At 40.3% G+C, this 20,620-nt stretch overlaps 10 protein-coding genes across 10 annotated transcripts; 6 read left to right on the forward strand and 4 right to left on the reverse strand. All coding sequences in view use genetic code 12, as the record gives it.

Moving 5' to 3' along the window:
• Positions 1–276: 276 nt before the first annotated feature.
• On the forward strand, positions 277–759 carry PICST_32156 (predicted protein; the record flags this gene model as incomplete). The annotated part of the gene is made up of 1 exon (XM_001384787.1): positions 277–759. One exon carries the CDS (start codon positions 277–279, stop codon positions 757–759), a length of 483 nt encoding a protein of 160 aa, XP_001384824.2.
• Positions 760–2,922: 2,163 nt separating this feature from the next.
• On the forward strand, positions 2,923–3,555 carry PICST_61217 (predicted protein; the record flags this gene model as incomplete). The annotated part of the gene is made up of 1 exon (XM_001384788.1): positions 2,923–3,555. The coding sequence occupies one exon, from the start codon at positions 2,923–2,925 to the stop codon at positions 3,553–3,555; it is 633 nt and encodes a 210-aa protein (XP_001384825.2).
• A 322-nt stretch (positions 3,556–3,877) lies between these two features.
• Positions 3,878–4,557, reverse strand: HAM1 (inosine triphosphate pyrophosphatase, putative / HAM1 family protein). The gene has a single exon (XM_001385129.1). The coding sequence runs from the start codon at positions 4,543–4,545 to the stop codon at positions 3,961–3,963; it is 585 nt and encodes a 194-aa protein (XP_001385166.1). The 5' UTR covers positions 4,546–4,557; the 3' UTR covers positions 3,878–3,960.
• Positions 4,558–5,759: 1,202 nt separating this feature from the next.
• On the reverse strand, positions 5,760–6,761 carry THI80 (Thiamine pyrophosphokinase (TPK) (Thiamine kinase); the record flags this gene model as incomplete). The annotated part of the gene is made up of 1 exon (XM_001385130.1): positions 5,760–6,761. The coding sequence occupies one exon, from the start codon at positions 6,759–6,761 to the stop codon at positions 5,760–5,762; it is 1,002 nt and encodes a 333-aa protein (XP_001385167.2).
• Positions 6,762–7,014: 253 nt separating this feature from the next.
• Positions 7,015–8,202, forward strand: PICST_78571 (TFIID and SAGA subunit). The gene is made up of 2 exons (XM_001384789.1): positions 7,015–7,368; positions 7,434–8,202. The coding sequence occupies exons 1-2, from the start codon at positions 7,185–7,187 to the stop codon at positions 7,769–7,771; spliced, it is 522 nt and encodes a 173-aa protein (XP_001384826.2). The 5' UTR covers positions 7,015–7,184; the 3' UTR covers positions 7,772–8,202.
• A 153-nt stretch (positions 8,203–8,355) lies between these two features.
• Positions 8,356–10,425, forward strand: PICST_46600 (predicted protein; the record flags this gene model as incomplete). The annotated part of the gene is made up of 2 exons (XM_001384790.1): positions 8,356–9,743; positions 9,903–10,425. Coding segments are annotated over 2 exons (1,911 nt in total), but the record flags the coding sequence as incomplete, so codon positions are not given.
• A 496-nt stretch (positions 10,426–10,921) lies between these two features.
• Positions 10,922–11,800, forward strand: PICST_32162 (predicted protein; the record flags this gene model as incomplete). Its single annotated transcript, XM_001384791.1, has 1 exon — positions 10,922–11,800. The coding sequence occupies one exon, from the start codon at positions 10,922–10,924 to the stop codon at positions 11,798–11,800; it is 879 nt and encodes a 292-aa protein (XP_001384828.2).
• Positions 11,801–13,089: 1,289 nt separating this feature from the next.
• On the reverse strand, positions 13,090–13,485 carry PICST_36309 (predicted protein; the record flags this gene model as incomplete). Its single annotated transcript, XM_001385131.1, has 1 exon — positions 13,090–13,485. The coding sequence occupies one exon, from the start codon at positions 13,483–13,485 to the stop codon at positions 13,090–13,092; it is 396 nt and encodes a 131-aa protein (XP_001385168.1).
• Positions 13,486–14,439: 954 nt separating this feature from the next.
• GUK1 (guanylate kinase (GUK1)) lies at positions 14,440–15,302 on the reverse strand. Its single transcript, XM_001385132.1, has one exon. It carries the CDS (start codon positions 15,140–15,142, stop codon positions 14,561–14,563), a length of 582 nt encoding a protein of 193 aa, XP_001385169.1. The 5' UTR covers positions 15,143–15,302; the 3' UTR covers positions 14,440–14,560.
• A 1,335-nt stretch (positions 15,303–16,637) lies between these two features.
• On the forward strand, positions 16,638–19,728 carry PICST_65774 (predicted protein). Its single transcript, XM_001384792.1, has one exon. It carries the CDS (start codon positions 16,731–16,733, stop codon positions 19,614–19,616), a length of 2,886 nt encoding a protein of 961 aa, XP_001384829.2. The 5' UTR covers positions 16,638–16,730; the 3' UTR covers positions 19,617–19,728.
• The last annotated feature ends 892 nt before the right edge of the window (positions 19,729–20,620 follow it).

Raw genomic sequence — 20,620 nt, forward strand, 5'->3', positions numbered from 1 at the left:
TTCAGTCAGCACAATACAAACTGGCTTTAGTAAGAGGAAGACAATGCATGCCGTATATTTCCAGCACAATGGGCCCCGTGATGATTAGGCAGGTTGTGCATCTAGTACGGGGTTTATAAGAAGTGGAATGTTTCTGCTTGAAAACTGGAGATTCTTTTGCCTTTCTACTCAATTGCTTTTTCGTCTAGTTGATTTATATAGAATTGCATTCGAGATCGATTCTTTGTCTCCCTTTTCTTCAATTGAGTCAAATACAATTTGCTAACTGCTCTTGCAATGCCTACTATTACAGCGGAGATTATCATCAATGGCAAACCTGAGAAAGTGCGGGAGCATTTCCTCAAACTCGAGAACCACAGCAACTGGAACCCGTTTTTCACCAAAGTTTCGATGTATAAGAAGAAGGATGCTACTGCAACTGAGGTACAACCCGGAGATCGGCTCGAAATAGAAATGAAGCCAGAGGGTTGGTCCTCGCTGACTATGATGTACCCCCGTGTTTTAGCCAATACAGTAACGGAGTTTGTATGGAAGGGCGATTTGATCTTTTCCTGGATCTTCAGCGGTACACACAGTTTTGTGTTCATGCCCCAGGCCAACGACGAAGGCAAGATAGCGTACACCAGATTGGTTCAGTCAGAGACTTTTTCCGGAGTGTTGGTGCCACTTTTAACGTGGATGGGACTATTCAGTCTGACTGAGAAGAGCTTTCATGCTCTCAACGAAGCATTGAAGGAGCAGGTGGAACAGCTCGAATAAAGCTAAATGTCACAGGGTCGACTTTATACTACTTACCAGATACGATGACTTAATATGTATGAATACGTCTGCAGACTTCTGAAGATGGAGATGTAGAATAGCTAAAGCACAAATACCGTGCACTGTTGTAGATGTAGATATCGAAGACTTATTTGGTTGATGAAGCCTATAGTACAGCTGAAAAGGACGGAAACTGACTACGCTAACTACGTGATCTAACTACGTGATCTAACTACGACGTCTATGAAGTCTACTAAGTTCAAAATGTGTTCTCTAGTACAGGATAATGAATTGACATTTGTATATATTCAGATAGTCAACTTGCTAGTATCAATTCATTGGTATCTACTTGCCAGCAGTCTAGGAGTATTCAAGTATTTACAACTGGCTACGAAATTTACAATTCAGTCTGTCGACTGGAATAACCATATCTTCACATCTACGTTACCTGTACTATTGTCCATACACCGGCAACTAACCCGTATGCTAAACAGAAGATAATACTAGTAATATCAGCCTCCCAGTCCTTATCCCCTTTTCGGTATGCCTCGTTTTGTCCACTGAAAAAAAATGCACCTCACATTTTGCAGCCTAATTACTTATCTTTTTATCTCCCTACCAACCCAATCATTTCTTTCACCATACCCAAAATTCCTAAACCTTTCTCCAAATGTACTACTTAACTACAAGACTGCAACACTACAAAGACTTCTTGAACAGCAAGCCTTGGTCTTTCAATGTGAAATGGATGAAGAATCGCAAACCCCAAAGTTATAAGTCACTTTTCGGTAAAAGTTTGCAAAAAAGTGATTTTCTTACAAGTCTCGAGGTTCAAGAAGACAACGAGACTGTCCATACTCTCACCGACTTTTCTGATATCTCCTTTGTCTCCTCGCCCTCTTCTCTCCGTTCATCAACGTCAATACCTCCAACACCACCACCCAAGTTGGTTGTGGAAATGGATAAGTCACATCACGTGACGCAACATACCAGAGTCCATCTGAAGCTCCATCACTCCACGTCGCTTGGGTTTGCAGAGTTTCTACAATCCATCTATCCTACAGATAAGACAGTGGCCGAAAATGTTTCCCTTGACAATTGGCACGAGCTCCGGCGTCTAGGACTTGTCGAGGGAGAATTGACGAGAACCGTATCGATGTCTCTGCTAATACTGAAATTGCAAACGACCACAAAACGAGTCCATAGTAGAGTTCAGAAGAAAGTCCACGAGGGGCTAGCCAAGCTCCAGTAGTCTCAACTGGAGATCTAGCCAGACATTTGAAATGCGAACCGCGCTTTATCTACCTACCGACTGATAAGTGGTTTGTGTTCAGTGAAAAATTCTTAGCGTACAATGAATTCATAATTATTACGAAGAAGAATATTATGGTGGGGACCTGAAACGGAACCTTTTTGTGCAGAAAATATCGAGAGGCTGATAAGTTCAAAGCCAACATTGGTATATTTGCAAGACTACAAGACAAAGATAGATATGCCTTTCTTGGTATTGGTATATTGGTGTGAAAAAACAAGGAGCAGAGAGAATTGCTATAGTGAGACAGAGAGAGAAGTGATAATTTGATTTGAGAGAAAAGCAGGCTGTTAATTGAGGATACTTGAGAGCTTGGCAGAGCCTCACAGAAATTATACTTACACAGCAATTGATTAGAGAGACTAGAGGAAAGATAGAGATTAATAGAAAGATCAATTCCATTTCTCGAATCAGAAGCAAGAAGCCAGCAGGCGCAATTTGGCACGAGAAGCATCGCCGAAATATCACTATTACGAAGAGCGATAAGAAAATCAGTTAATATATTACCTGAAGTCTTATCAACTTGTTGTTGGCCCATATAGCGGAACCAGGGCGATTTTCATGTGGTCAGTGTCACGAGATTATATTAGTTTCTCCAAGAAAATTGGTGAGTGATTAATTTCTTTTTGGGTCACTTTGCAGGGGAAAATAGAAATTGTGGAGCTACGGATGGTGAGAATTCAATATAACTAGCAGAATATCTGGTAGCGATTCTATTGAATTGTTTTACTTTGATTTGATTTAGTTTTGGTTCTTTGACGATCTAGACCATTTTCAAATATTGTTAGTGCTTGTGTTTTCCATTTTCATCATCTTTAAGTCATTTCATTTCTATATCTATATCCCTAACTATGGCTTATTCTACTGGAAGAGGAGGTGCTGGTAACATACATACCTCGTCTACCATCACATCCAACAATAACCACGTCTCACCAACTTTGACGGCAACCGTCTCCAACGGTTTGACACCAGCTTCCAGATCTACTCTTCCAGCACTTCAGGTTTCTCCTTCCCGTACGGATGATAGCGGATCGAATACTCCTACTGGCAAAGAACCTAACAAGAAGGTATACTACTCCACTGGAAGAGGCGGTGCAGGTAACATCAAGTCGTCCAACGAGATTCCTTCGCCCAAGTTAGTTCCCATAGGCTCCAACACGCCACAGCTTACTACTCTGAAGGTCTCTACAGGTAGAGGAGGCTACGGTAACATGGTTAGTAATGACAACCCAGAACTTACTCGTAAGTTGCAAGACGTCGATGGACCCACTCACAAACAGGACTTGTACGCCGTGACTTCTAACAAATCATTTTCGGTGGGCAGAGGTGGATTCGGCAATGTAGTTTCCAACAAGTCCCACAGCAGCGGAGGCTCGGAAGAAGTACCCAACTTGTATGCTGTATCCAGCCACGGCGAGAACTTGAAGAGACAACAACAAAAGAAGAAGGGCTTATTTGGCAAGATCAAAGAAATCTTCAACTAACCAAATATTCTCCAGCATCCTGTCATATGATAGAGTTCATTAATATCTTATTAATGTCATTATATTACTATTATAACCGTTTAGATTTGTCTTCGCATCTTGAATTTCCACTTAAAGACCCAACATTAATTGCTGCTTTGACTAGAACAGACTAGTCATACTATCACGATCGGCTTTCGCCGACGCTTACGAAATGAATCTCTTGCTTTTTATTTCTCTATTCTTGTTTTCCAATATTCATTGCATCGTCTATTTATTAGCTACATAAATAAATCATCACACTGAAATCTTTAATTTATTACTTCATTGTTACAGTCATTGATTGATACTGCCACCAGAGGCCTACTGCTATTTTGTATTACTGTATCTTACTTTATCCTTTATAAGTTCTATTTTCTTTATTATCTATTGGCTCACAAGAAAGTCTCTCAACTTATCCAAGGCTCTGAATCTATGCGAGATACTATTCTTGATTTCTTTATCAAGCTCAGCATACGTCTTGTCAAACCCATCAGGCTGAAAGATCGAATCCCAGCCAAAGTTGGTAGGGCCTCTGCTTTCTACAATGGATCCTTTGGTGATTCCTTGGAACAATTGAACTGGCTTTCCTGGCCCTTCACAGTATCCAAATGTACAAATTGCTTTAGCACTCTTGTCTTCAAACTTGTAGAGCATATCAACCAAACCCTGTAAACCAACCGATTTCACAAACCACTTAATGTATGGGCCTGGAAGGTCGTTAAAGGCAGTGAAACCCAAACAGGTATCCTCCACCAACACTGGGCCACCAAGAATTTCAGCAGCACTCTTGGCCTTGTGGATTGTGACTTCTTCTATACTGCCTTGGAGCTCATCAAGGTCCAACGACTTATTAACAATAGTGAAATTTCCAACTTTCGATTCTCCGCCTTCAGACTGAGAGCCTGAAAGAATAGCAATCACTTCCTTGAGCTTGTTGGCATTGCCAGTGACAAAGGTAACGGTACTCATTGTTCTAATTGGTATGATAATTGCAATAGAATGAAAAAGATAAATGTCAGAAATATTCATTTCTCGAACTACGTTTATATACAGTGAGTATACGATGACTCTTATCCGACTGCTATAAGTGAATAAAGCAGGGTAAGCAAGTAGAGACCCTCGAACAGATACGGCTCCATTGGAATGTTATACTATTTCAATTCAATATCCTACAATGTCCATGTACAAATAACAACGAGGAAATATATACGATATGTTGTATTAAGTATGTACAGAATGTATACCAAAATAGCTTAATGGTATGGATGTATATGTGTATACGAGTTTGTGATATAGACTGAATACTTGCAATGTCTCTCTATTAGATAATAACAACAAGCAACTACTGTAATTCAACCATTCAGTCTACAATGAAAATTAAGATAATGAAGTGAAGATGGTCACAATAGAGGTCCTATTTGTGAATATATGGTTTGAAATTCACATGGTATCGTTTGCTCTGATTTGTGTTTTAGCTTTGAACAAGAACTCATTCTCTCGTGATTACAACTTGCCCAATCTCTTCTTCAATGATCTCTGTTCTCTTCTTCTCTTTCTCAACTTGTGCTTCTTCATCTTCAATCTTCTTTTTCTCAACACAGAGTCCATGTACACAGTGTTGTCTTCCAGTTCTGCAGCAGATGGCTCTACAATTTCCATTTGTGCCTTGAAAGGAGATATGCTAGGAAAGGAGTTGTTGAAGATATTTGTGGATGCTAATAATGAATTTCTGGTAGTTGTGAATGCAATAGTATTGGAGAAAGTTGGTCTCGATATCGACGACAATAATCTGGTAGCGCTCATTCTTGGGATTGAGGCGAATCCCCTAAACACCAACGAACTTCTGAACATGGTCAAGCTGGTGAAATGTTCTGGTTTTAATAGAGGAGTCTAGGCTGAAGTTGAGTTTTGTCGATCAAGTTTTTTTCATTCTATAACTGAAAAATCTCAAGACTGAAAAATCTCAAGGCTCTGTGCATTCTAGACAAGTAACGTGAGTGATCACGTGATACAATACATACCAATGCAACTTGACTTAAAAGGTCCTTCTAAGTCCTTTCAAGCCCAAGTTTGTATTGAAGCGATATGAATGAGGCTTATTCTAACACAGAGTCTGCATTATGTTTATTCACCAGACTAATATTTCTATAAATTCCCATATTGTCTCTTTCATTCTCTCTTTTCTATAATTTCAGATCTTCTACACCATGCTCTATTTCGATGTTCATGACAAGTGGGCCAGATACTTCAACAACAACACCATCGACACCGCTGATCCCATTACTGGAGCTGACATTTCCAAGCATTTCGCTTTCCCAGTTGCGGACATCATACTTCAATCCGTGACTGGATATCATGACTTTCGAGTTGCCCAAAGGTAACAAGCCACAGGTAGGAACCTGGGCCAGATGGAATGTCGTTTTACTGGGATATGCTACGTAATTAACGCCTTTCTTAAGAAGGAAAATGAGATCACTGGTTGTGATGAAGAAATGCTGAAGAAATGGGTGGGACTGGTTGAGTATGTAGAGCTGTGATATCGAATGGATGGTCTGGTCAAAACGACCTCCGATTCCGCTTAAGATATAGATTCGGACAGTTTGCTCTTGCTTGCTACCGGCTTCGTATTTTTCGATTATCTCTGCGAGTCCGTTGTTGGTGTCTATAGAATCATTGACCAACACCTGTCTCAGTGCTTCAGAATAGTAGTACAATCTTACTGTAGCTATAGCTTTGGAAAAGTCTGTAGAATATTGGGTATACTGTGGAATTATACGTGCACCTTTTCTCTCGTAGTAGTCACGAACGTCGTCACGTAGCGAGTCTAGGTCTCCTACAATAAACTGTGGAATATACTGCTGACGAATGAGATCGCTAGCTTGTTCACTAGTTTGTTCAGTGGCTAGGTGAGAATGTGATTTTGTATCTGCTTCGAAATAATCGTACAATTGATTGGCGCCTCCATCCGCACAAACATGCAATTCTGTATTGGACCATAGTCGCGGCACATCTATACCTGTTAGCAGTTGGTTTAGAATGACTAATGCGTTGCGGTGGCAATTGTCTCTGGAGTTGACAAGGAACTCGAAGGGTCGTATGAGAGTATGCGCAAGATCCGGAGCTGGAATCTGTATGTCGTCCGGGGATTCCACCACTTCCGACTCGAGCTTCTTAGCCTTCAGCATTGATACGATTGTGTCTACTTGAGGTACCACTTGGCTAAGAAAGAGATTTTTGTATCTGATAACAATTTTGAGTTTATCAATATTTATGTAAGTGAAATTTATGTATGCATTTAGATAGATATGTGCTTATAGGGAAGTGAGATATTAGTGCGAGAACCGGAAACAAAAATGAATAGACATTCAGAAGTCAGTATGTATACTGGTTTGACAAGAAACAGAGGGTACAGCCAGAACCGGGTCTAGTTGAGTATTAATCGTGAAAGAAGCTTATATCTTCTTGTAAAAATCAGTTGCGTAGATTAATATACTAAAACCTTTGAAATACTGCGCAATTTGGACTTATAACTAATAGCAAAACATATAGAATTGCTACAGAACTCCAATCTATCATAATCCGACGACTAATACACACAACACCATCCAATGAGCGCTACAGCCCAGTCCAATGGCACAGCTACCGGGGGTGCCGCAGAGGCTTCCAATTCTGGCCAACTGCTGGCCTCAGTTGTTCCCAGAGACGTCAGATTGTTACATTTGATATTTGCAACTCAGGGAATCCAGAACTACGAAGACCATGTACCTTTACAGCTCATGGACTTTGCTCACAGTAAGTTACCGTGAAAAGATAGAATCTTTCGATGAGAGTCACACATAGGATACTAACATTTTCAGGATACACCAAGTCTGTGTTGAAGGATGCACTCGTATATAACGATCATGCCAAACCAGCCACATCCAACTATAGTTCCACAGCCAACAGCACTGTTAACACTGACGACATACGGTTGGCCATAGCTGCCAGAACCAACTACCAATTCAAGCCCACTCCACCCAAGGAGTTGCTTTTGGAGTTGGCCGAAGAGAGAAACTCCAAGAGTCTTCCTCCAGTGATTCCAAAATGGGGGTTGAACTTACCTCCTGAAAAGTACTGCTTGACGGCCCGAGACTGGGACACCATCGACGACGAACCTACGGAGGACGAACAAGAGAAAAAGAAGCAACGACTGTAGTCCCCATGTATATCATGTAACAATAGAGTATCAACGAATAGAAATAGCACAAACCCATTTCATTAAATAAAAGTACTATCATATATATCAAAAGGAAGAAGCCATCATATACTTTCACATATATACAATTTGCATATCTTGATTTCCTTGTCTTCTTCCTCTATTCTAGGATATACTCTAGTGTATGCATCTTGTATGTATATTCCACAGTAGAGAATCTGCTGTTGCATACATTAACCAACATAGACCAGCCAAAACCCCAGCCAAAATTCACCAGTCCTTATCTAATTTCTTCCATGACGAACACCAAAATTTTTCTTTCAAAATTTTAATAAATTATATATCACTTATCTTACTTATCTTTATATATAACCAACATATACCTATTTATAGCAGAATATCTCTGTGGAATTCATTTATTTGCTATATATATTTATATCATACCTTTTTACACACAGCCCATCACGTGATGCTCCGTCCAAGATCAACACGAGTACATCTAGTCGAACACCGACTCTATCTTCATTGTTTTCCCACATCCCAATTCCCACTAACAAATCAATTCCATCATGCTTCCTCCCACAATGGCTTCCATTCCGGAAGCCAAAGAGGAGTACCTTGGTTCGTCGGTTATTGAGCGAACGGGCCGTTTGCATTCGTTTGTAGATTTAGGTCCAGCCGACTTGTGTAACATTTACAAACATCTGGTCACTTCGAAGAAGGGACTGGAGATCGGGACATTTCTCTACTTCACCGGAATCGACACTTCCAATTCGGCGTCCATAGCCGCGCAATTGCAGGGGTTGGCTACGTTAATGTCGTCGAAGTCTCACTATTGGTTCGGTGAGAAGAAGCACTGGAAAGTTCCCCAGATGACGTATTGCACTTACAATGCCTTTTCTAAACTTGATATGCGTGTTACCGTACACATGCCAGGTAAGTTTGAGTCTTCGGTAGTGAATAACGACGGCAAGTTGATCCATGACAAGATCCTGAACGACGAGTTGGATCGGTTGTGGCTAGAAACTTTCGTAAGTTCTATAGTTAGATCGTTGCTCGATTCCGACGATGATGAAAACAACAAAGTTGGCGGCCTTGTAGAAATTCGAAAGGTCAATCCGTTCAACGACGGTAGCAAGCAAGTGTTGGCAACTTTTTTGGCTGGATTTGAGAAGTTGTTCTACGAAGGCCCCAAGCTAGGCTGTGGCGTAGACATTCCACTGCCGACCTTGATCTCCAATTACTTGGTAGACGGATTCTTGAAATGTGTACAGTTGACACAGTCGTATGATTCTGCTTTGGAGATTCTCCAGAGACTCGAGCAGAATGAACCCAGTGTGATCTCGTTAATTGCCCAAGTGTTATTGCTCAAGGATGAAGAAATCCAGGCAGTCACGACTATGAGCGAAGGTATAGCCAGAGATAGACGTGACGCAGACTTGTTGTTGTTGCAAGCTGAATTCTGTATGAACAAGAAGCGAAACGATTTGGCTTTGGATTTAGCTAAGCAGGCAGTGAAATCAGCTCCTTCTGATTTCAAGTCCTGGTCAATGTTAGTAAAGGTGTATACCAAGTTAGGCGATTTTGAGAATGCGTTGTTGACGTTGAACTCGTGTCCTATGAACTCGCACAAGGAGAAGTACACCTTGAGAAGAGTAGTACCTTTAAGAGGTGGCAACGAAGACTTGCACTTGCCATCTCCTGTGGATGTAACATTGGAAGACGTATCGTATTTGCTGAGCCAAGATGTTGCCAATGAGCAGAGAAACTTGGATCCTCAGCTTGCGAACTTGCCTGCTGCTAACTTGAAGTCGACATTTGCTAAAGCATACGACTTGTTGACTGACATCGTAGTGAAAACAGGCTGGCAGACGTTGTTGAAGTACCGTGCGAAGGTATTTGTCATGGAAGAAGAGTATCGTAAAGATAGAAACAACTCCAGCAATGGCAACGTCAGAAAAAGCTCTACAGTGTCTACACTCAATGGTGAATCGTCGTTGAATCCGGAGGCAGCTTCTCCTGACAACGATGCTTCTTCTACCACAGCTATCAAGTCACCCAAAAAGGAAGAAGAAAGCGATACCATCTTAGGAGAAGAAGAGGAAGAGTCATTAGAAGACGAGTTCAAGAGGAAGAGATTATGTGAAAGATGGTTGGACAACTTATTCATGTTGTTGTATGAGGACTTACGTGCCTATACAATGTGGCAGGCAGAGTCACTTCACTTCCAGGCTCAGCAAATGGAGTATAAAAAGACTACCTTGGAATGGGAGATCTTGGGTTCAATCGCATACAGATTAAAGCATTTCAAAGAAGGATCTGTAGCCTTTGCCAACGCCTTAAGTGGCCGATTCTCAGCCAAATCTCAAAGAGAAATGTTGAAGTACTACCAGATGGAAAGATCGCGAATCATTACCAATTCTGGTAATTCCGATCAAAACAACTCATACCAGCCAAATTACACGAAGAAGCTCAACCAGTTGAACGAAAGAATATTGGAAAGTACAATTAAGTTGCTTGTCTGGAATCACAGATGGTACTCTGATTTCTCGCCTAAGTTAATAAATTCTTTAGGAGACTTGATAGCTAAAGAAGGATTGATCAAGATTCAGTCTTTAGTCCAAGCGTTATATTCGACAAACGTAACTAGTATATCGTCGTCTGCTACCACTGAAACATCTGGTAACCACGGTATTATTGAGTTGTTGGACGACTACTATGCCTTCTTCAAAGAGTACAATATTAACGGTACAGAGAATTGAACACAAAAAAGGTTTACGTTACGATAAAGAAAGGAGCATTACTTAACTCTATTGCCACCATTTTTAATTCGTTTTATACTGTTTATTATCGCAACTTGTTATACTAAATAGAATGTATCCTTAAGTAAGTATCTACTTTTATAACATTATATTCTCAATTAGGTTCAAGAAAATCACGTGCCATGATGAATTATCTAGAAGTAGGATCTCTATTAGAAAGAACTAAAATGCCATCCTTCCACTGCCAACGAGACTGTGGTGGGTCGTGGTTTCCAGTCTAAGAAGTATATATAATCCGGATCAGTTCGAGGTTTTGCAAGGATAATTTAATTTTGGGGTGGATAGATATTTCAGTTTCAGTCCAAAAGTTGCAGCCATACTGTCTATAATGTCTGATTCAGCTCCACTAGCACGATTGGCTATGTTCCATTCACATTTGAAGAATAGAGACGTTTCGCAGTTGAATCCGGAGTTTCCGTATTTACCGAAACACGAAAGGAAACAGTATGAGAAATTCCATCTCTTTACTTGTAGATTGAAGCCAGCGGAGACAAATGTGAACACCATTAGTGTTCCCAAAGAGAAACATGATGAAAGTAGAACAACAAGCAACATAGAAAAGAAGAGATATAAGCTGTTTGTTCCAGGAGGTTTTGAGTCCGTGCAATTAGCCATTCCCCAAGAAGACGCAAAAATTCACAGTAAAGTCGTGACATTGGTGAGACAGCTTATCCATAAAACCGATGAAGGTGGCCAGGAGTTGATAACCACAGAATCTGGTTGGCTAGTATTAAATCAACTATTGCAACTAGATGATTCAGAAGATTCAGAAGAATACAAAAGCATTTTATACGTTAGTGACAAAGAAGAAGAACTTTTTGCGGATGGAATAGAGAATAAGATTCACAAAATAAAAAGTTCTCAGGTGGCAGAACATGATGTGCACGAGAGAAAGTACAGGGCTGTCGTTATAGACGAAGATTTAGACGACGTGGAGCAATTAATATCAAAAATTAAGACACACAACAAAGACTCAATGTTGGTTCTAAAGTGTGATCTCGACAGTGAGAGTTCTATTGAGTTCGACAAATGGCATATTGATTATTTATTTGCATCGTGTGGAGAGGCAAGCATTCTTGTTCTCTCAGAACGATTCACAGACAGTGTTGAGTGGACAGACCCCTTGAACGAGGAACTTCAAGATCAAGAATTGGATATTTCAGATGTATATGACAAGCTAACAGCCGCGAAAGAGGTATTACTTTGAGATTATCATATTGAAGGAAACAGAACGACAAGAATATGTGAAGAATCAACTTTAATATTTAGCTAAGATCGTAAGATCTTTGTTACTAGGGTTTCTGACGAATTCTTCCAAATCTCAATAATGTACCATTCATTTTGCATTTATATGAGGGTCTATAATTCTTAATAAATCTCACGGAGATTGCTTTGAAGCGCTCATTAGGGATCGAATAATTGCTGAAGAAGAAAGTTTTATTTTTGATTATTTGTCTACTTATGTTGAAATCATAACGAGCGCTGGAACTGAGATATATATTACCAGTAAGTCACAGTTAGTAATTCAGTGGTGCCATACGCTTTGACTTGTGAGATTGGGAGATTCTTATAAAGCAGAATGACACAAAAGACACAACTGATATAAACCCAGATAGGAGCTTTCGAACACAACAAGGACACCAGTGAATTTTGCTGGATATTATAAGCAAGAAGGAATAATAGAACAAAAGAATACTATTATACAAGTTGGCTTGTTAAACAAATCTAACCTTATAATAATCATTTTTGCACCCAGAAATATACTTTTAACATATGTCTTTGTAAGTGTAGTAGAATGTAACTTATGAACTATTTGGACTTAATTACACACTCAGGGCATTGATATACAACTGGAAGTTATAATACAGAACACAGATGATAGCGCATTCAGGTCTAGGATAAAATTGTTTCCAATTTTTAAGTGAGATTCGCAGCCATTTTTGGTTGCAACATGAGAAATGAATTTCTAACGAAAATATTATATTCCGTGTAAAGTTCAATATCAAGAAGAGACAGCTTAAGCGTATGAATCTTGGTGGCAAAACTTGACCTCTACCGACTTGAGTAGAAAAGTCCGGTTGACCAGGTATTCTTACATGGTTATTTTATCTTCGGCTGTCAACGGTATTACTTGATTCTAAACTCATGGTTGGTACGACTCCACGGACGGCTCTTTAAATCTTTGACTTTTCTTCAGGAATCCTGAAACTATACACGAGTTCTTTTTGTGAAGCCTGCATTTGTAGACTTCTGTGTCGTCAACTTCTACATGTTAACTTCTTATTACCGCCAAGAAGTCCGACAAATTCAGGAGCCTATACGAACTTTGTAAGTTATCATGACGAGTTACTTCCACGGAGCAGAAGATACAATGAGGTCGAAAGAAATTTGATATGACTGTCAATTAAGATATGCTATACAATGGAGGTGGTAATATCGTTATGGCAATGGTAAAACTATGTACATGATGTGTGAGTGTTTTATTAGTTTCCGGATTCATTTTCCTTTGCTATTGTCGTTTTCTTGCTTGAAACCTTCTTCGGCCATTTTCTTCAATTCAGCTCTAGATTCTTCTAATCTACGTTTTCTTTCCTGAATCAACGCATCTCTTCTTTCCAACTCTTCAATCCACAATTTTTCTCTTTGCTTGGCCTTTTCTCTCAACTTGTCTTCACGGGTCTTTTTCTGTTCCGCGGATTCCTGCTGCATCATTACACCACCAGCAACCAAAGCAACCAACGTGATCAATTGGAAAACAACTCTGTAACGGAAATATACCTGTGTTCTAAGTTTTTCGCCTCTTTTCATTGATCTTGCCGCCAAAATAATGGCACCGGTGGTGGCCAATGCACCTAAGGGCACTACTGGCTGTTCCTTAGACCTGATTACCATCTTCTGGACGATGTTCAATTCACTATTTATGTTAGTAAGAATTATACTTATGAGATACCAGAGTAGATGCAAAGAATTCAATCGATAGAATATTTAATTCGAACAATGATCAAATATGAGAACATTATCGCTGCCATTTTGAGGACTATTCTAATCCGTAGTAAAGGATAAGCACGATTATTAACATTGATGGCATTTGAACAGAAAACTGAATACATCCTTTAGGGATATGCTTCCAACCGTTCATAGGCTCAATCGTTCGCCAATCTTCTCATGTACCATTCACGAAAGGATTCCAGTCTTGATATTCTATTGTCACGAGAATCACTCAATTACGGTCGTACTAGCACAATAAGTCTGAATCACACAAATTGGGAGAGTTCTTGATTCGGACTTTATATGATTTTCAAGAAGTCTGTATGGTCGATTATTCACTCATCGCTTCTCTAACGTCCAATTCATACATACGCTTCGCCCTCGCCATTATCGTCAAAGGAGGATGGAAGTTTACGACTGCTCATTATGAATGTGAAATACTTATTATCCAAATGAAGGAGCCCTAAAGACTTTCTCGTTAAGTGATAGAAGTGTACAATGTCAATTGAATTATAAGGACCACTCGATTCTGGAAGCCGGAGTTTGGTCACGTGCCTGAAATCTGAAAAACAGTATAGCCTTGTTCGACTGAACTTTGAATGGAGTCGGTTGGTTGGAAGGGGGAATAGTCACTTCTTTGCTGGTCTAGAATTACAGTAGAGTTTGAGGGTTGATATGCTATGAACTATTTAATCTGCAAACGGCTGAACAGGAGACAGAAGATATGAATTAATAAAGCAACTAGAATTTAGAAGACACATGATGAGATGCTTAGCTAATATACAATGGTCCGTCAATGTTAGAACTTAAACAGCCAATTAATGTAATAGACGGAATGAAATTTACACAGAAACTCCAAATATATCTAATATTGTGATTATATGATGTAAACGATATCTTAGCAATACCCTAGTGATCAAATGGCAATCACGATGGAATTGCTAAGCAAGAGTAGAAAATTTTAAAGACTTATCTGTAACTACAAATCAGAATCGGCCAAGATGAATTCCTTGAATTCTTGATATGCCTTGTCCAAGTCGTCGTTGACAATGATTTTATCGTGGGCACCAGTTTTGGCGTATTCCAATTCGGCTGAGGCAGCTGAAATTCTCTTTTCGAGCGAGTCGTCGGTTTCGGTACCTCTTCCAACCAATCTTTCTCTCAAGGATTCGATAGAAGGAGGACTGAGGAACAAATAGCGGGCATTCAAGTCGGTTTTCTTGACAGACTTGACACCCTGCATGTCGATGTCCAAAAGACAGATCTTGCCTGTGTCAGCGACGTCCTTAACAGCCTTGATGGAGGTACCGTAGTAGTTACCGGAAAATTGGGCCCATTCAATGAACTTTTCATCGCTGATATCCTTCTTGAAGTTTTCAACAGTGGTGAAATGGTAGTCGACTCCGTCCTTTTCACCTTCTCTAGGGTTTCTGGTGGTGTTGGAAACGGAAAAGCCGAACTTGTCTGGGAACTCAGCAAAGAGCTTCTTCAAAAGAGTGGACTTACCGGTTCCAGAAGGTCCGGAAATCACAATGGGTCTTGTCAACTTAGTGGTGGTCATTATGAGCGATCTGAAAGTGTGGAAGAAAGGAACACTACGAATTGTGAATATGAACTGTGGAATGAGCTGTTTTTCTCAGTAAAAACAGCAACTGTATAGCAAAACAAGGTAAGCTTTGGCTTCAAGAATAGAAGATAAGGATCAACTAAATCAACAAGGTTGAACAATGGAGATGAAAAACAGCTTGTGTATCTCAGAGCACGAGAAAAGTTTCAATCAATAATTATTATATCTGAAGAGAAAACATCTTCACGCTGCGCACCAAAAGAAAAAATATAGATATTTTTGTCGCTGCACCTGCACAAAGACATACCAAACAAAGAAAGTCACGAGAACGGCGTGTTGGGTTATAGACTAGCTCGCACGAAGGGCAATTGCTATAGAGAGAAGTGCTGGTATATGTGGGTGTAAACTGTATAGCCTTTGTAAGGGTTCGAACAGTGGATCTTGTCGCGTCCTTGGAGAAGCACATGGTTTCGGAATGCCTCGTTATCGCCTTGTTCACAGACACGATTATGAACCTTATTTAGACACTGTACGTGTATGTACTGCATATACACAAAATTGTGTGGATGCAGCCTGCGCTCAGGCACAACACCTGCATGTGGGCGAAAGTGGTTTGTACTGGACTTGTCTGGATTTTGCAACTAAAATAGTAGACAATTTTATGGGAGGCTCAAAATCGAATAATGGTTAGACGTGTTCCGACTATTACACGAGTTCAGACCACTCAAGCTCCAAATTGCTGTAGGGGGGTTTCTCAAGATGGCCATCTACTGCCAATATGAAGAAGAACACCAATCAAGAAGTGACTTTACGAATTCTCCGATATTGATACACTTATAGTGGTTGTTCCATAAGAAATGTAATAATCTCCATATGGAAGCAATACAATCGATGCTCGTATTTCATACATGCTATACTCAAGTTTCGGTGAAAGTTGATGATACAGAACCAGCTTAGAAAACGACAACTTGACATCCACGAGTCGATATACCAACATATAAATTATTTAATTACTCAGAAATAATCCAATTGCGCCATCAACTCAGTCGACATTACTTGTCTATTCCTTCTCCATATCACAGATTTCCTTCTAATATCGTAGATTTCCTTCTACTATCGTAGATTTCCCCGTACTGAACCATTAACAAGCAATTGTATCCTGTATATCAACAAATCAATTGGATCTCATCCATAAATTACTGTAGCCCCAATTAAAGAGATAGCCACATGGAACACAGCTACCAACAAAATAAAGTATTACTAAAAATTCATAGGCAAATCACCTCTTAATGTAACTTCCTTCGATCATGACTTCCATCCATTTCCAATTTTTTGCAGTCTCCTTTCCACTCTTCTACTAATACCCCATCGCTAATACTTCAGTCAAAAAGTCGTGTGGTTACCGTTAGACAATTTTTCAATCTTATACAGAGAGAAACAAGATCAACATTTCACAGCCATTAGGTATCCTTCTTTAACCAGGTTTACATTTCTGAGCTAGCAAAGCTTCCAGAAGACACAGACACGTCACTGTCGTACCCCACCAACCATCTCCTAAAAGCTCATAGTCGCAAGCATTGCCATGGTCGCTGGAGATAACTTACAACAGCTAAAGCTGGCATTGGAGACTATGTACTCCAATGCTAACCAAAACGATAAAATCAACGCTACCCATTTTCTCGAGACATTCCAAAAATCCCAAGATGCTTGGGAAATCGTCCATACCATTCTCAACGACGCGCATTTAGATATCCATATTCAGCTCTTTGCCGCCCAGACGTTGCGTTCAAAAGTGACATACGATTTGTCTCAATTGCCAGAGCAGAACTTTGCAACCTTGAAAAATTCCATTATTCAATTACTAACGGTGTTTACCGCCAACAACCAACGTCTTGTGCGTACGCAGCTCTGTGTTGCGTTAGCACAGCTTGCATTGCAATATTTGACGTGGCAGGATGCTGTGTCGGAAATTGTTACTAAGTTATCGCTGACGGCAACGTACTTGCCCTGTTTGTTGGACTTCTTGAAGATCTTGCCCGAAGAGTTGTCTGACGTCAAAAAGACATCTTTGTCCGACGATGAGTTCAACACGAGAACTAGAGAATTGATAGAGAACAACGTAGAACAGGTGTTACTCTTGTTGAAGAACTTGACCGACACTAACTCCAGTAACTCGTCACAAGACTCAATGGTTCTCGACTGTTTGAACTCGTGGATCAAGGAATGTCCCATAGAAAGCATTCTCCGTATTGATTCTTTAACTTCACTTATCTTCCGTAGTTTAGCCAGCGAAGAAACCTTTGATAAGTCTATTGAATGTCTCTGTACGATTATTAGAGAAACAAGAGACATCGACAACCATGAGCTCATCGAAGCCTTATACAAACAGATCATCGAGTTGAACTCGTTTATGCATGCTAACCCTGATAGACTTGAAGATCCCGAAACATTTGACGGTTTGTCACGTTTGTATGTGGAAGCCGGCGAGTCGTGGCATGTTCTTATCGCCAAGAACCCGAAGCACTTCAAGCCGTTGGTGTTAATCCTTTTGGAAATCTGTAAATACCAAGACGACTTGGACATCGTCAAGTACACATTCTATTTCTGGCACTTGTTGAAGCAGTTGCTCACCATTTCCAAGTTCCAGGAATCAAAGGAAGAGTTGGCAGATATCTTTGCCAATTTAATCACCATCATAATAAAGCATTTAACCTACCCCATAACTGGAAATGACCACGACCTTTTCAATGGTGATAGAGAACAGGAAGACAAGTTCAAAGAGTTCCGTTACGAAATGGGGGACGTTCTCAAAGACTGCTGTGCAGTAGTAGGACCCTCGAAGGCTTTGAGCATTCCCTTCCACCAGATCCAGACCATTTTATCCTCAAACATGCCTTCGACCAACTGGCAGCACTTAGAGGCACCTTTGTTTTCCATGAGAGCCATGGCTAAGGAAGTTTCTACCAAAGAGAAAGTCATGTTGCCTACTATCATGTCATTTCTTGTGCAGTTGCCGGAACATCCAAAGGTCAGGTATGCAGCTACATTAGTATTGGGACGGTATACCGAATGGACAGCCAAGAATCCGGGATTTTTGGAACCACAATTGAACTACATTATCAAGGGCTTTGAGATTGTCAGCTCCAACAGCGCAGACGAACAGGGAAAACACGACATTATCATTGCTGCTTCTCGAGCCTTGATGTATTTTTGTCAGGATTGTTCCGAATTGTTGGTCAGTTATTTGGAACAGTTGTACATGTTGTATGGGCAAGTTCGTGACCAACTTGACTTGGAATCAACGTACGAACTAGTTGATGGTTTGGCCCATGTAATTTTGAAGTTACCAACGGAAAACTTGTACACCACTACAGAAATGTTCATTTCGCCAACTTTGCAGACTTTAAATCAATTGCTCGTAGCTGGTGAAAATGAAGCGAACTCCAAGTCTGTTGCTGATCAAATTGAGGTTTTGACAAAGTTCATATATGTCTTGAAGGCTAACAATTTCAGTAAGCCTGATAGCCCTATTGCACGTTTATTCATAGAAAAGATATGGCCAGCTATTTCTCAATTGTTGGCTGCATATGGTAAGTCGGTCATTGCAAGTGAGAGAATTTTGAAGTTAGTCAAGTCAGGAATTCAATCCCAGAGCACATATTTGAACAGTCTTTTGCCCGAAATGGCTACCTTGTTGATTCAGGGCTTCCAGCAGTCACACTATGGGTGCTATCTTTGGGTATCTGGGGTTTTGATCAGAGAATACGGTGATGAGTATACCTCGGAAGATATCAAGGATGCTGTCTACAGATTTGGTATGGAACAATGCTCGTATTTCTTTAACCTATTGTTCAATACCAATGAAGAGGGAGTTCGTGCCATGTCGGACGTTGTAGAGGATTACTTCCGTATGATGAACGACTTGCTTATGTTTTACCCGTTTAAGGTGATAGCCAACCAGGACTTATTAAAGTCTACTCTCAAGGCATCGTTATTGACTTTGAATCTGATCAACGAGTTCAACCCAATCATTTCATGTATACACTTCCTTGTAGACTTGGTATCATGGGGATTGCCTAGCCCTCCAATTTCGTTCTTTGATGAGAGCGACTTGACTATTCCCAGACACGGCATGCAACAGTTTCTCGTTAGCGAGAATAACGGAGGAGAGTTGTTGAGAGTGGTGTTGAATGGCTTGATTTTTAAGTTCAACAACGATATTCAGCAGGACACCAACGACTTGATTCTCAAGATCTTGGTAGCTGTTCCAGATAAAAATATTTCTATAGGCTGGTTGCATGAAGTGGTGAAGGCTTTACCCAACGTCAACCAGAAAGAGATCAGTAAGCTTATGGATACAGTTTCAGTGGCATTGCCAAACAAGGACAATAGAAGAGTGAGGTCTGCGCTTCGTGACTTTGTCAACTGGTACAGCCGTAAGAACGTGACACCCAGAAGTGAATTCTAGGTGGAAATCTACAGACTAAAAGGGAATCATACGTCAAAAGTTATAGTTAATGGATACTAGATAGAGAAGATGTAGAGGAGAGAGAGGTTGTGAATAGAATGAGCCACCACGGAGACAAGGGTCATTATAGATTAGAGGAAGACAGCTAAAGAAGGACTTGGAGATGCAGCTGGTTCGGTGGTATTCAGAGCTCCACTAGCTGCGAATCCAAAAGGTCTTAAAACAGTAATTCCAATTCGAGAGAGAAATGGTAGCAATGACGTTGACGAGCATATTTGCATACAAGATAGCATAGACTACACAGTCGAAGACTCCAGTGATGAACAAAGCGTGTTTGTGGAATGTGGATATTTGCAAGAAAGAGGAAATGACATCCTGGAGAGAACGGTACAGACAGAAAATATAGGGAGAAAGGATGGAGACAGAATAGAGACAGAATAGAGCACAATAGAGACAATATAGACTGGTAGAGACGGAAAATAAACAAAGACAATATAAACAGGTAGAGCAATAGAGACAGATGGGTTTGCGGAATGATAATAAGATCATATTTGCTCGGTTTGTAAGAGTAGAATTCGTAAAGGGAAAATGAAACAGAATACGACAATAGCTTATAGAATGTATTTGTGATACAGTTAAAGTAGAGTAGACAAGATATTATCAAATATTCTACCCCAATTCAGCCTGGCAATTTTCCAATAAGCTACATGCTAAATTGAACACCATACTACTCCAATTGCCACACGACCATAGCAATTTCTACGACTCACTACCAAAATTCACAACAATGGCACAATCAACTGGCTGACCTCGTGCTGGGAGTCCTTCCCGTCAATCGTACCACAATCCCCACCGTGTGTTTGTTATGAAACACGATCTCGCGGTGATGCAATACCCGATAATTACAAGCAGGAACCACAGACAACCAGATAAAGCTTTTGGATAACGTGCCGTGGCAATTAGTTGAGAATTGAATCTAGAAAAGAGAGTCTCTACGGGTTGCG

This window comes from Scheffersomyces stipitis, chromosome 5 (assembly GCF_000209165.1).
Source record: "Scheffersomyces stipitis CBS 6054 chromosome 5, complete sequence".
Classification (NCBI taxonomy): Eukaryota; Fungi; Ascomycota; class Pichiomycetes; order Serinales; family Debaryomycetaceae; genus Scheffersomyces; species Scheffersomyces stipitis.